General features: G+C 53.1%; 1 protein-coding gene across 2 annotated transcripts in view; it reads left to right on the top strand.

The window, feature by feature from the left end:
* Positions 1-13446, top strand: part of MFN1 (mitofusin 1) — a 199430-nt gene that overhangs the window by 24186 nt on the left and 161798 nt on the right. For both annotated transcript variants that reach the window (XM_085635396.1, XM_085635397.1), the window contains exon 3: positions 6955-7090. In XM_085635396.1, coding sequence (XP_085491522.1) covers positions 6955-7090 — 136 coding nt within the window. The remainder of the gene's footprint in view (positions 1-6954; positions 7091-13446) is intronic.

The raw sequence follows: 13446 nt of genomic DNA, 5'->3' as shown, positions 1-13446 counted from the left end.
CCACAGTTAGTGTTACTCCTCTAGGGAGTTGTGGTATGGGTCCGCACAGGACGTAAAGTACTGACTTTGCCCAATTGATCAGATAACCGGGTAATCTACCGTACGATTCACAGATGTCCAACAGACTTCTGATAGACCATTTCGGCCGCGTCAAGTACACCAGAATATCATCTGCATAGAGGGAGACACGGTCGTCCCAGCTCTCAGTCCACTTCAGTCCCGTGATGACCGGATCCTGTCTGATCCACGCCGCCAAGGGTTCCAGCACTAGAGTGAACAGGAGTGGGGAGAGAGGACACCCCTGTCTAGTTCCCCGCCCCAGCGGAAAGTCCTCCGATAGTCGTCCGTTCACTGCCACCTGTGCCAGAGGCGCGCTATATAGCAAACATACCCAAGCACGAAATTTGGGCCCGAAACCAAAACGCGCGAGCACTGCAAAAAGGAAGGGCCACTCCACACGGTCAAACGCCATACTGGCGTCCAGTGACAAAATAACCGCATCCTCCTGAATGTGGGGTCCTCCGTCCAATATGCCATGCAGTCGTCTAATATTCATTGCTGTGTTGCGTCCCGGCATAAAGCCGGATTGGTCAGGGTGTATGAGCGTCTGCAGACAAGGCTGCAGACGGGTCGCTAACACCTTCGCTAGAATTTTCACTTCTGCGTTAAGGAGTGAGATAGGTCTGTAGGAGGTGCAGTCGTGGGGAGGCTTCCCAGGTTTTAATATCGCCACCAGTGTCGCGACTCTCTGGTCGCGGGGGAGTAGGCCCTCCTTTAAGCTGGTTTCGTACATTTTCAGCAGGTGGGGAGCCACCGTGTCTGACTCCTTCTTGTATAACTCTATCGGAACCCCATTCGGCCCCAAGGCTTTCCCAGACTGGAGGCCCCGAATGGCCAGGGCTATCTCTTCTGCGGAGAGGTCAGCCTCTAATGCCTCCGCATCCTCCTCAGGCAATCGCGGAAGACATATGTCTCGCAGAGATGCCAGGTTGTCATCAACAGAGGCTGTTACCACGGGAGTGTACACTTGTTCGTAGTGGGTTGCAAAGGCCCTCACTATTTCGTCAGGATTCGTCACAACCGCACCCGTGGCCAACCGTATCTGCGCTACCCATCTGCTTGCCCTCTCTTTTTTTATCTAGCCACGCTAGTAGTTTGCCCGCCTTGTCTCCCACCTCATAGATTGTGTGTTGCGTTTTCGTAAGACGCACCCGGGCTGCCTCCCATAAGTGGTCCCTGTATGTCTGTTTAGCGAGGTTCAATGCCTGGACTCTCGTGTCGGTGGGCTCTCGTGCGTGCTCCCTTTCTGCCTCTGTCACTGCCTCCTCAAGCTCTAACGTCTGTTGCGCTGCGGTGCGTCTGTGGGCTGTAATGGACGCGATGGCCTGTCCACGCAGCACTACCTTGTAGGCCTCCCAGAGGATAACGGGTGAGGTAACGGACTGCGTGTTGTCCTTGAAGTAATGTTTCGTGGTTTTATGTAGGGTCTTACGTATTTTGGGGGGTTTTAGATAGCCGGGGTGTATCGGGTAGATGCGTCTCCGCCCCACCAGGCCCGAGGAGCATGACAGCAGCATCGGGGAGTGATCTGATATCCCCCTGGGGAGCTGTTTGACCTCTAGTAGTTTCTCAATGCATGCCGGGGACGTAAGGAGGTAGTCGATACGTGAAAGACTGTTATGCGCGCTGGAGTGGTGCGTGTATTGACGCTCCGTGGGGTGGTGTATGCGCCAGGTGTCCTGCAATCCAATCCCATCGCATCTATTAAGTCGCGCAAGGGCGATGTAGCCGCGCTTCGCTCCCTCGGGGGGTGCCTGTCCCACGCATCGTCTACTGTAGTGTTGAAATCGCCCCCTAGTATCAGTTCTCCAGGGGGCAGACCTAGCAGAAAACCCCCCAGAGCCGGGAAAGCAAGAGAGTGCAATGCCGGAGGAATATATACTGTGACAAAATTGAAGCTGCGCCCCTCCCACTGCCCGGCCATCGCAGCAAAGCGCCCTTGGTCATCTGTCCACTTCCCTTTCACCACCAGGGGGCAACTTTTCCGGATAAGGATCCCCGCTCCCCTAGAGCCAGCGGTAAACTCTGAATGTGCTATCATTGTGAAACCCCATCTATCGAGTGCCTTAACGGCTGTTCCCACTAAGTGGGTCTCCTGCAGCAGAACCACCGACGGGGCATGCCGTTTAAGGTGTTGCAGTACCAACCCCCGTTTGATTTTATTGCCCAGGCCATTCACATTCCACAACAGCACCGTCAGTGGACCACCCGGGGCCTGGCCACTAGCCGGTTGCAGAACTGTAGTTGTCATCAGAGTGGCTGCTAACCATGTGCAAGTCAACCCCTGTCAGGATCAAATCCCCTAGTGTATCTACCCTGATTTTAATAGTCGTAGACGATGAACGTGTCACACATATGTAAGTTCCCATGACCCACTGAAGGTGACTGACAAACCAAGAAACTAAAAAAGAAAACAGAAAAATCCAACAAGTCCATAACGGAAACCCTCGCCCCCAACTACCCCCCTCCCTGATTTCCTGCCAGACGGATCCCGAATTACCCGCCACCCCAACATAGCAGAGTGCTTCAATCCCTTCAACAGTACTTGCGTGTAGAGGGAAGGAAGTCCGAGAGCCGGCACCGCTCCCCCAGCCTCCACACTGTCCCGTAACCAGGCAAACTGTGCACCTTCCGATTTTCTTTGTTACTTGTAGGCACTGGAAGCATCTCTCGCAAGGAAGGAGCCCCCCAGTGAACAGTCTCCGCGCCACTCATTTGTCCCTTCCTGCAGTGGGTGCATCCCCTCCTCTCCATGTCGCCGGTCCCGCGGCAGGCGCCCACAGTTCAGTCATCCGGGTCAGGACCCCCGGGGCCCGGCTCCGTCCCCTCCTGCCGACACGGCTGGGAATTCCCGTGCAGTTCTGTGTCTTGTCGCTGCCGCCTCTTCGATCTGTCGGTACCACTCATAGGCCGCCAGCCCTCGAGCCAGTCGTGGGCCTCCTCTGGCGTTTCAAAGAACCATGTCTTGCCCTGCGCTACCACTCTCAATTTAGCCGGAAACAGCATTGAATATGAAAGTTCCTTGCGGCGAAGTTCTTTTTTCACCTCTATAAAACTTCTGCGCCGTTTGGCCACCGCCGCTGTATAGTCCGGGAAAAAGGAGATCAAGGAGTTCTGTATGCGCAAGGGCGGCGCCACCCGCGCTGCCTGCAATATAGCGCCGCGGTCTCTAAAATTGAAGATCCGGGCTACAATTGGCCTAGGGGGCGCTCCAGGCCGGGGCCTACCTCCAGGCACTCTGTGCGCCCGCTCCACTGAGAAGAGGGTGGATAGTCCACGGGGCTGAAGCTTGGATTGTATGAGGTCCTCAACATAGAGGTCCATGGCGGGGCCCCCCTCGCTCTCGGGAACCCCGGTAATTCGGACGTTGTTCCGTCTGGAGCGCCCCTCCTGATCGTCCAGTTTTGACATCAGAAACCTGTTGTCCGCCTCCAGACGATCGACTCTTTGAAGCAGGGAGGCAGTGAGGGATTTTGTCCTCTTTTCCACTTCCTTCACTCTGTCGGTCATTTTTGAAAAATCTGCACACAGGAGGGAAACATCAGCGGAGATCGACCCCACCGTGGTCTGCACATTCGTAAGGGCCGCCATAATATCCTCCAAGGTCACTTTGGTCGCTGCTCCGGAGTCTACGGCCCCTCCCGACAGTTCTCCGCGTTCCGGTGGGCCCCTCGGGTCCTTGGCGAATGCGTATTTGTCGAGTTTAGCCTGCGCAGCTGTCCGTTGGCCCTTGCCCCCCATCTCCCCCAGCCCGCCCAGTCCGGACAGGTAATCTCCGCCGCCTGCCGCCTGACCTGACGCCAAGCGCGGCCTGTCGGTTTTCCCTGCCTGACGGGCAACAGCCGGGCGAAGGGGTACGGCGACACCGTCGTCTTTCACTCGCCTCGGCAGGCAGAGCAGAGCGGTCTCCCAGCACCACCGCAAGGGGGGGCCGCAGGCGGTGCAGCGTATAGAGGGCCTGCCAGCCCACTCTGTCCGCGGGCCCACGCTGGTCAACGGTCGCCGGCGCCGGGCCTCCCAAGCCTCCTCAATCCGGCGGGTCTGTCAGCAGGACCCCCCCCCCCCGGTCCCATCAGCAGCTATAGCCCACGAGGGCCCCCCCAGCGTCTATCCACAAGGGCGTCCAGGGCATGTAAACGGCGTGCCACAGTCCCGAGGGGCCACAGCGCTATCAAGGCTGCAGATGAGCCCCCCCCTCCAGAGCACGCTCTGCCCCGCACACTCCCGGGGGAACTCACTGTGTGGTCCGGTCCCAGCACGCGTCCGCCGCGAGGCCGGCAAGGGCCGAAATCGACGCAGGGCTCCTCCACCGCACCTCAGTCGTCCTCCACGATCAGGCGTGAGCAGCCGATGCCACAATGTTGGGTCGCGCACTCGCCTTCACCGCTCCGCTCCCGCCGTCACTCGCAGGGGACCAGGGGGGGCTCGCGGCGCGTCCCCGCCGCGGGGCCGCACCACCAACGGCCAGGTCTATCTCCAACTTGAGGTCCCGGCTGCAGGCTCGCAGCCAGGCCGCCACCTGTTCTTCGGCGCCAGCAGCGTTTCCAGGCACCGGGCGGCCGCTGGATCGGATCAATCGATGCCTCTCACCCTCCGATATGGTCACAGGTCAGTGGGGCCGGATAAATGCACGGATAGTTGGTCGGATCGTCTGGGGAACGTTACCGCTCCCGGAGCTTCGCTAGTTCGCGGCCATCGCTGGTGCCGCCAGCAACCGATTAATTCTTGCATTGATTTATCTGTTTTAATTGTTCTCTCCTGGGACATTTTCTCGTTGTACCCCTGTTCACCCAGCCCCAGTGGCTATTGGGTTGCCCCATTGCTACATAACTCAGTCTATCACATTAGTCAGATAGGTTTCAGCATGGCAAGTTTTGTAAAGATATGTCCATTGGGAAAAAAAGACAAATGGGGTGGGGAGGAGTCAAAAAGTGTATTACCTCTCATTTTAGATTCTGCTGCAAATATTGCCAAAAGATGGATCAAAAACGCTGAACTTGCCTCTAATGCTGGAGTTTATTCAGGGAGCATACTTTATTTAAAAAATTTGGTGTAAATCCATCAAGTCGTCTTTGAGATATTTGTGTTTAAAAAAAGCGGTACCAGGCTGGATTTAAAGGGTCAAATACATATTAGTTAATCATTCCTGTGAATCACATTTTTGAAATGTTGTATGCAATATGATTGGCAGGATTACGGCTGAATTTTAGTTTTTATTTTGGCCATCCTGAAACTCTGATTTCAGATCTGACTTGAGAGTTTAACACCGTGAGGAAAAAATAACTTTCCTCATCCATGGGGGTGGGTAGGAGTAGGGGGGGCAGCAGCAACCCCAGAGGTTACCGACTCCACGGTAGGGTTGTGAGGCGTGGCTAGATGCATGGAAAATATCAGGCACCCCTGTGGAAAAAAAAACTCCTGTTTTGGCTTGCAGCACGAGTCGAAGCCAACTTGAGAGCTTGCCCATGGCCAATTCAAACACTGGGTCTTCAACCACTGTTTTGTCCCTGACTGTAGTCAAAGCTGACACACCGGTTTCTTATACTGATAAAAAAAAAAAAAAAGCAAAGCTAAGTCCTAAAATGAGGACCTGCAATTCAGACCCTGTGCGCAACCCTCACTGCCAAAATGGCCTACAGCTGTGTGTAGCTGGGGTTCAATATTAATGACACCATATCACAGCCTATGAAATCTCCTATAAAAAAACTTTAAAAACTGACATGATTCTGGGTCAAATGCGTAAAACTGCTGATATCCGCCAGTTACAGCTTTGAACACACACAACATAACTCCCATATTTGCCAATGGTACAAACACACAAAAACGGTTAACAAGAGAACACAGGGCCGGCTTTAGTGCTGGTGGCGCCCAGTGCGACAATTGTTGTTGGCGTCCCCCAATGACCACCTCTGCCATGGATTCCCTCACTACCACCCTTTAACAGTACCCCGCCAGTCTCCAGAACCACTCTCTCTCTCAGATGCATTTAATTAGTTGTATAGCCACACTGATACCAGTGTAGGGCATCACACGCACACTACACAGACTATCAGTGTATAGGAGATGTTACATAAGACAAAGGACTACAAGGTGCAGGAGTCACATGTCATCTATACTAGCAGGCAGGATAGTTTAATAGCGCTTGGTCTGGAGAAGCACAAACTCAGAATTTAAAACGTAACGCCCTAATCAGGGGTTCTTTTTAATAATCACAATTGATTTATATCCAAATTAGTCCTTTCTCCAACATTATAATAATGAAAGACAGGGGGAAAATCTGCAGGTTGCATGCAGCCCTTTGATGACAGTTAATAAATAGCTCACTGTTCTATGTTAGGATGTTAACTTATTAACTGCAAATAATAAAAGGATCTCCAAGACAAAAGAAATGACCCACTGTTCTATTTAAATGATATGCACTTTGTGATCCGCTGTTACAGGTTCTTTGCAGTAGGCATACCAACTCATGCACTACTCTACCAGGACTCAAAGCTTCCACTAGACAAACCTCCGATCTTTCCGTAGGAAGAAAATTAATCACGGAGTTACCTTGACATTTTTATTGAGGGCTGAACATTGCTAGAGGCCAGGAACGCTGGCAGAAGGTGCTTTTAAAACTATGAAATACTTGCAAACACGACGCCCCCACCTTAAGTCGGCGCCCGGTGCGGTCGCACCGCACTAGAGACCATCATGATGAATAATGGTGTGAGTAAAGTAATGGTTTTCATAACCATAACTGGCGAATTTGAGGGGTTTTACGTGTTTGAGCTAGAACCATAACACAGTTTTAACAGTTTTTGCCTGTGAAAATGTGTGCATGTCTTATCTAGAATTCAGTTTTTCAACATATTAAGCCATTCTTCCTTTTTATTTTTGTTCAACAACTAATAGCAACATTTAAGAATGTGGAATTAGAACACATAGTGTCAGAGGATGAGCTGTCTGAAATTCAAACGTATAAGAACAAATTGGCCGGCATCGGCGAGATCCTCTCTCGAAGGCATATGAAAGTGGCAGTTTTTGGAAGGTAAGCAGAAACAACAGCAAATGGTCAATAGGGGATGCAAAACCACATAAACTTTGTTTCACAATTTATAAATTACGTTTTTTACTTGGTTTGTTTCTCTCATAGGTCAAACGTGGGTCCTATGAATTAGAAAATATAATTATAAAGGCAGATATATAGCACATAGCAAGTTCCTATGAGGGAGTGGGGAGTTGGAGGTATTTGACAGAATTGCATTAAAATGAGAATGGTGTTCCGAAAAGTGTTTTTATTGAGAAGTGATGTAACGCTGGTGAGAGGGTTCTTGCCAGTAGGAAAAACTAGGGGATATCTTAATCTACTAAACGCATGAAGGGATTGTTAGACCTGTCAGCCCTTTGGGTGGTCCCTCCTCATCATTATTTATTTTGTCCCACCTTTGCCTCAAACCCTGTTTGAATTTTTCCTTTTTGGGAACCACCAGACTTTTTCGTGTTGCTGCAGATTCAGGGAGCCATTTTAGCTACCCCTGAAACTTCTGTCTGGAGGCCTGAAGCACAAAATGGTGGCCACCTGTGACATCACCAGCATCCACTGGAACCTACCAGCACCTTCCAGAACATTCCAGAACCCTGTGACAGTTGGAGGCGGTTTAGAATGTTGGGAAGCTAAGACAGAGAGTTGGCAGTTGGAGCTGGCAGTTGGCACCTGACTGGTGAAGAGTGAGCAGCACAAACTTGAAGGAGGAAGGAGTGAAGCAGCAGGGGTGGAAACTTGTGCCTGGAGTGGGGTCCATAAACCCACCCTTGATACTAGTCCCTACTGACGGAGCCCAGCCTAGAGCCCTGTGTGGGAAGAAGTCAGAAAAACCATCCTAAGGACCTGGACAGCAGGAACAGGCCTTAGAAACAAGAGAACAGCAAGATCCTGACCTGGAAGCTGGTTTCCCTGAAGTCCGACGTCGAGTAGCCTAAGACCTGGAGCCCGAGGTGGAGAAGCGGCGCTGACTGGAAAAGCAGACGTCGTACCCGGAGCCGCCAGAGGTCGAGAGAGGGCGCCGTCAGAGGTCGTGAGGAATACCAGAGGTCGAGGAGGAAGTCACCCGAGGTCGAGTGAGCGGCGTCATCGGAGGAGTGAAGTCCGCCCTCCGGAGTCGTCGGAGGCCGAGGTGAAGGGTAACGGAGGTCGGGAGTGAGGATCGCACTCCGGAGTCGCCGGAACCTGTGAGAATCGTGCCGGAGGTCGGGAGTGGAGGTCGCACTCCGGAGTCGCCGGAAACCTGTGAGGAGCACCGGAGGTCGGGAGTGAGGATCGCACTCCGGAGCCGCCGGAAGTCGACATCGAGGCAAGGCCGGCCGACGTCATCGAAGCCGAGGTCGCCATCGGACCGGAGCCGCCCGAAGTCGACATCGAGTAAAGACTGCCCGACGCCATCGAATCGGAGGTCGAGATCGAACCGAGGCCGCTGACATCGAGACCGGAGCCGCCTGCCGGCGTCGTCAAAGAACTGACATTGTGCCGAGGCCGCCGACATCGAGCTGGAACCGCCTCACGGCATCGACCCGACTCCAGCGGCGTCGGAGCATCAGAAAAAGGGCAGTAAGTGGAGTAGAGGGCGCCTAAGGCCCTGTGGAGACCTGAGAGACTGCTCTAAGGGGCTAGGGAGGTGCTGGAACCAACCTGACTGTGCCAGGGGTGAACTGGGACTAATCTAGAGAAGTTGTGTGGAGAGAGAGAGCCAGGTCTCTGGTATTTTCCCCCTTTATCTACCTCAGTTTAGGCCTCAGCCTTGACCAAGCCAGGGAGTAGACACCCCCAAGCCTTCCACATCCCCACAAGCTGTGCCTGGGCCAAATCAGCCCTTAGGAATCAAAAGTGATCTGATTCCATGAGTGTCACTGTCAGCTTTTAAGTATTTATTAGGGGCATTGTATTTATTGTATTTAACCTATTTATTGTTCCACTGTATTTATTGGTCCACAGTATTTATTGATGCACAATATTTATTGGTTACAGTATTTATTGCCTCAGAATATTTAATTGCCTGTCTGTATTGCACTTTTATTTATGCCTTCAGTATTTATGATCACCCCTATTTATTGAATCATTAAGCCAGTATTTATTTGTCCTGCACTTTCTAAAAAGTTTGTATATTGTGATTGTTATTTATTTTCTCCAATCAGCAACTAAGAGAAAAAGCAGATAAAGAAAGTTATTTTCCTAATTTTTACGGTGTAGAGTCGTTTTTGGAACGGATGCACGCATGGTTATTGTTTGGGTATGTTGTATGCTTAGCACGGAGCCTGATTCCTGACCACTCGAGCCAAGCTACCACAGTGTGTCCGGAAGACCACCACCACCCCTTCTAGTGTGGGAGTGGTTTTCCAACATAAATTGGTGTTCAGTGGTGGGATAGAGCTGTGCCTACGCATACTCAACAATAACTGTGGGTAGTCCATAGGCCTACACCGGGAGTTTTCTCAAGAGCGGCCTTCCTAATTGTGGGTTTTTGTTTTTTCCAAATTTACTCTGGTGGTGGGAGGAGGTATTATTAAAGGTACCCCCCTGCATAGTTACTGCACAAAACCTGTCCTCTAACCTGAGTGGGCAAGATGGAGTTTGTACTAGAAAATCTAGAAACGTACACTGTGGCCCAACTCAGGGAGTTTTGCCAGCGGGAGGGGGTGTACTGTCCCCCAGGAGCAAAGAAGGGTGCACTCCAAACCAGCTTAAGGGCTTGGGGGGAGGCACGCCGAGAAAGCAAGGCTGAGGAGGAAGACAGGGATGGAGAGCCTGACCCCGAGGGGGCTGAGATGTACCAACCTGAGGTGGGGAACCTGTCAGCAGGGCCCAGAACCATTTCTAGGAAGGGCAGCAGTGCCTCTAGCGGTGGCTTGTCTGAAGTGGAGCTAACGGACCGGAGGGAGAAAAGACAGCTCACATGGGACTTAGCAAGGCTGGAGAAGGAGAAGGAGGAGCAGAGGATGGCCCATGAATTACGACTGAAAGAAATAGATCTTCAGATCTTGAGAATCGGGGCACAACCTGTTCCTAATGGTGGCAGCCAAACCCAAGAGATCACCAGGGAACCTAAACCATACCTGCCAAAGGACATAGTAGCTAGCTATGGAGTGGGCGACGATATCGCCAAGTGGCTAGCGGCCTATGAGGTCTCGTTGAGGGCCCATGGGGTTCCAGAGAAGTACTGGGAGGGGGATTGTACAAGTACATGCCTCCAGCTGGTAGGGATGCTTTATTGGCCCTCGAAGAGGATGAGCAGACCCACTACCCCACCATGAAACTGGCGCTCATAAGGAAGTTTGGACTAACACCCGAAAAGTACAGACAGAAGTTCAGGGGTAGTCACAAACTGGGCACACAGAATTGGGTGGACTTCCTGGACTATGCAAAGAAGGCACTGGAAGGTTGGATTCAGGGCAGTGAAGTGAGGAACTACGAGGGGTTGTTTGACCTAGTACTGAAGGAACACCTGCTCGAGAAATGTTTCCCTGAACTGCGACAACACCTGGTGGATAGCAAGCTGACCAGTCCCCGGAAGCTTGCTGAGGAGGCGGACATTTGGGCTAGTACCCGGGTGTCCACAAGGGGGACTGGAGGGGATACTCAAAAGGCCGGACAGGGCGCCCCCCAGAAGAAAGAGGGAGGGGAAAAGAAAAAGGAGTTCTCCAAAGGCCCCCAAAATAACTTCCAAGGGAAGGGAACAGGATTCACCCCTAAGGCTAACCCGCCCAGAAACCCTAATCCTGGCCAGAGTCAGCAGCCAAGGGTTGTCCATTGCTACGAGTGCGGTGGCGTTGGACACTATAAAGGAGACCCGAAGTGCTTGAAACGACCACCCCCTCCCACTGGAGGAAAGACCCCCGGAGTAGCTAGTGTAGTGCTCGGGGAGGAGATGCCCTTAACTAAGGGAAGGGAGTGGGCGGGTGTCACTTTAGTGTCCCTGGGAGAACGGGAGATGGTTCCTAAGATCCAGGTGCCCGCAAATACCGCAAAGTATGGGCAGTGGGTCACCATCAACGGCCAAAGAGGGGAGGCTCTGAGAGACACAGGAGCCAGTATGACTATGGTGCGTAGCCAACTGGTGTCTCCAGAGCAGGTAATTCCCGATGTACTCCACCCAGCCGCGATGGCTGACGGCAGAACAGGCCACTATCCAGTGGCCGAGGTTCCCTTTGAATGGGGGGGGGTTGCAGGTTCACTTCGAGTTGCCGTAAGCCCTGCCGTGCCAGTCGATTGTCTGCTGGGGAATGACATGGAGCACAACGCTTGGAAGGAGGTGGAATACCGGACTCACACCGAGATGCTGGGTACACCTGACTGGGCCTGTGTTAGCACAAGGTCCACGACTACCCGAAGAGGGAGTTCATTTCGGCTGGAGCCTGGAACAAAGGCCCAGCCAGCTGCCAGTCAAGGGAAGAACCGAGGACAGGAGGAGCCTGCCTCGGCGTCCCCACCCCGTAGGACGGATAGGCCACCGGAGGTGGTGGACCAGGAGTCTGCGGTGGGGGACGTTACCAACCTGGAGGACCTACCCATCCCGGCCGAGTGGCACGTGGAGGGAGGCCCGTCCAGGGAGGAATTCTGCCAGGGCCAGAGGGAGTGCCCTACCCTTGAGGGGCTGAGGCGACAGGCCGAAGCCCAGGCAGCAGGGAATGTTGAAGGGAACTACAGTGTTTACTGGGAGGATGGCCTCCTCTACAGTGAACCCAAGGCACCCCTACACGGATCGTCACGAGCCTTGGTAGTTCCTCAACGTTATCGAGCCTTCCTTCTGGAGTTGGCTCACGAGATACCATTGGCAGGACACCTGGGGCAAGACAAGACCTTCGCCCGTCTTGTCCCACACTTTTATTGGCCTCAGATGAAAGTGTCGTCCGATACCTACTGCCGGACATGTGTGTCTTGCCAAGCCAGTGGGAAAACAGGGGTGAAGCTGAAAGCTCCCCTGGAACCACTTCCTGTCGTTAGCACCCCCTTTGAAAGGGTGGGCATCGACATTGTGGGTCCATTAGATCCGCCAACTACAGCTGGTCACAGGTTTATCCTGGTTTTGGTGGATCATGCCACACGGTACCCAGAGGCAATACCTCTGAGGACCATAACAGCACCTGTTGTGGCAAGGGCCCTGATGGGAATCTTTACCCGAGTGGGTTTTCCCAAGGAAGTTGTGTCCGACAGGGGGACTAACTTCATGTCAGCATATATGCGGGCAATGTGGAAGGAGTGTGGAGTGACATACCGGTTCACCACTCCTTACCACCCCCAGACCAATGGTCTGGTGGAGAGGTTTAACAAAACCTTGAAGGGCATGATCAGAAGTCTGCCTGAAAGCCTGCGGAGGAAATGGGACGTCCTCCTACCCTGTTTACTTTTTTCCTACAGGGAAGTGCCACAGAAGGGAGTGGGCTTCAGCCCCTTCGAGCTTCTGTATGGGCACCCTGTACGTGGACCTCTCAACCTGGTGAGAGACGGATGGGAAAGAACTCCCAGAAAGCTTCCCCAGGATGTGGTGAGCTACATGCTGGCCTTCCGGAGCCAAATGGCTAAGTTGTGGAAGCAAGCTTCTGACAACTTGGAAGCCAGCCAAGCAGTAATGAAGGCGTGGTATGACCACAATGCTCACCCGGTGGAGTTGGAGCCTGGCCAGAAAGTGTGGGTGATCGAACCGGGAGAGCTTAGTGCCCTCCAGGATCGCTGGTCAGGACCCTTTGAGGTGTTGGAGAAGAAGGGTAAGGCTACCTACTTGGTGGACCTGAAGACCCCTCGTCAGCCCCTGCGGGTGCTGCATGCCAACCGCCTCAAACCCCACCATGAGAGGCCCGAAGTCATCTTGATGATGGTGACTGACGGAGGAGAGGACGTGGAAAGCGAGCCTCTCCCTGATCTGTTTGCGTCTCAAGAGAAGGATGGGTCGGTGGAGGGAGTGATTCTCTCCCCATCTCTAACTCCTGAACAGCAGGAGGACTGTCGCCAGGTCCTGGGGCAGTACTCCTCGTTGTTCTCCCTTGTCCCGGGTAGGACTCACCTGTGCGTCCATGACGTGGACACAGGAGACAGCCCACCTGTGAAGTCCAAGATCTACCGGATGTCAGACAAGGTGAAGGCCAGCATTCATAGTGAAGTCACTAAGATGCTGGAGCTAGGAGTGATTGAACCTTCTAGCAGCCCCTGGTCTAGTCCGGTGGTGTTAGTACCAAAAGCTGCACCACCGGGTGCCCAACCAGAACTGAGGTTCTGTGTGGACTATCGGGGACTGAATTCAGTGACCAAAACTGATGCTCATCCGATCCCTAGGGCGGATGAATTGATTGACCGGCTGGGAGCTGCCCAATATCTAAGTACCTTTGACCTTACTTCAGGGTACTGGCAGATCTCTT

Source organism: Triturus cristatus, chromosome 11 (assembly GCF_964204655.1).
Source record: "Triturus cristatus chromosome 11, aTriCri1.1, whole genome shotgun sequence".
Taxonomy (NCBI): Eukaryota; Metazoa; Chordata; class Amphibia; order Caudata; family Salamandridae; genus Triturus; species Triturus cristatus.
Note: the sequence above shows the minus strand (reverse complement) of the source record. Positions and strands in the feature narration are given on the sequence as shown.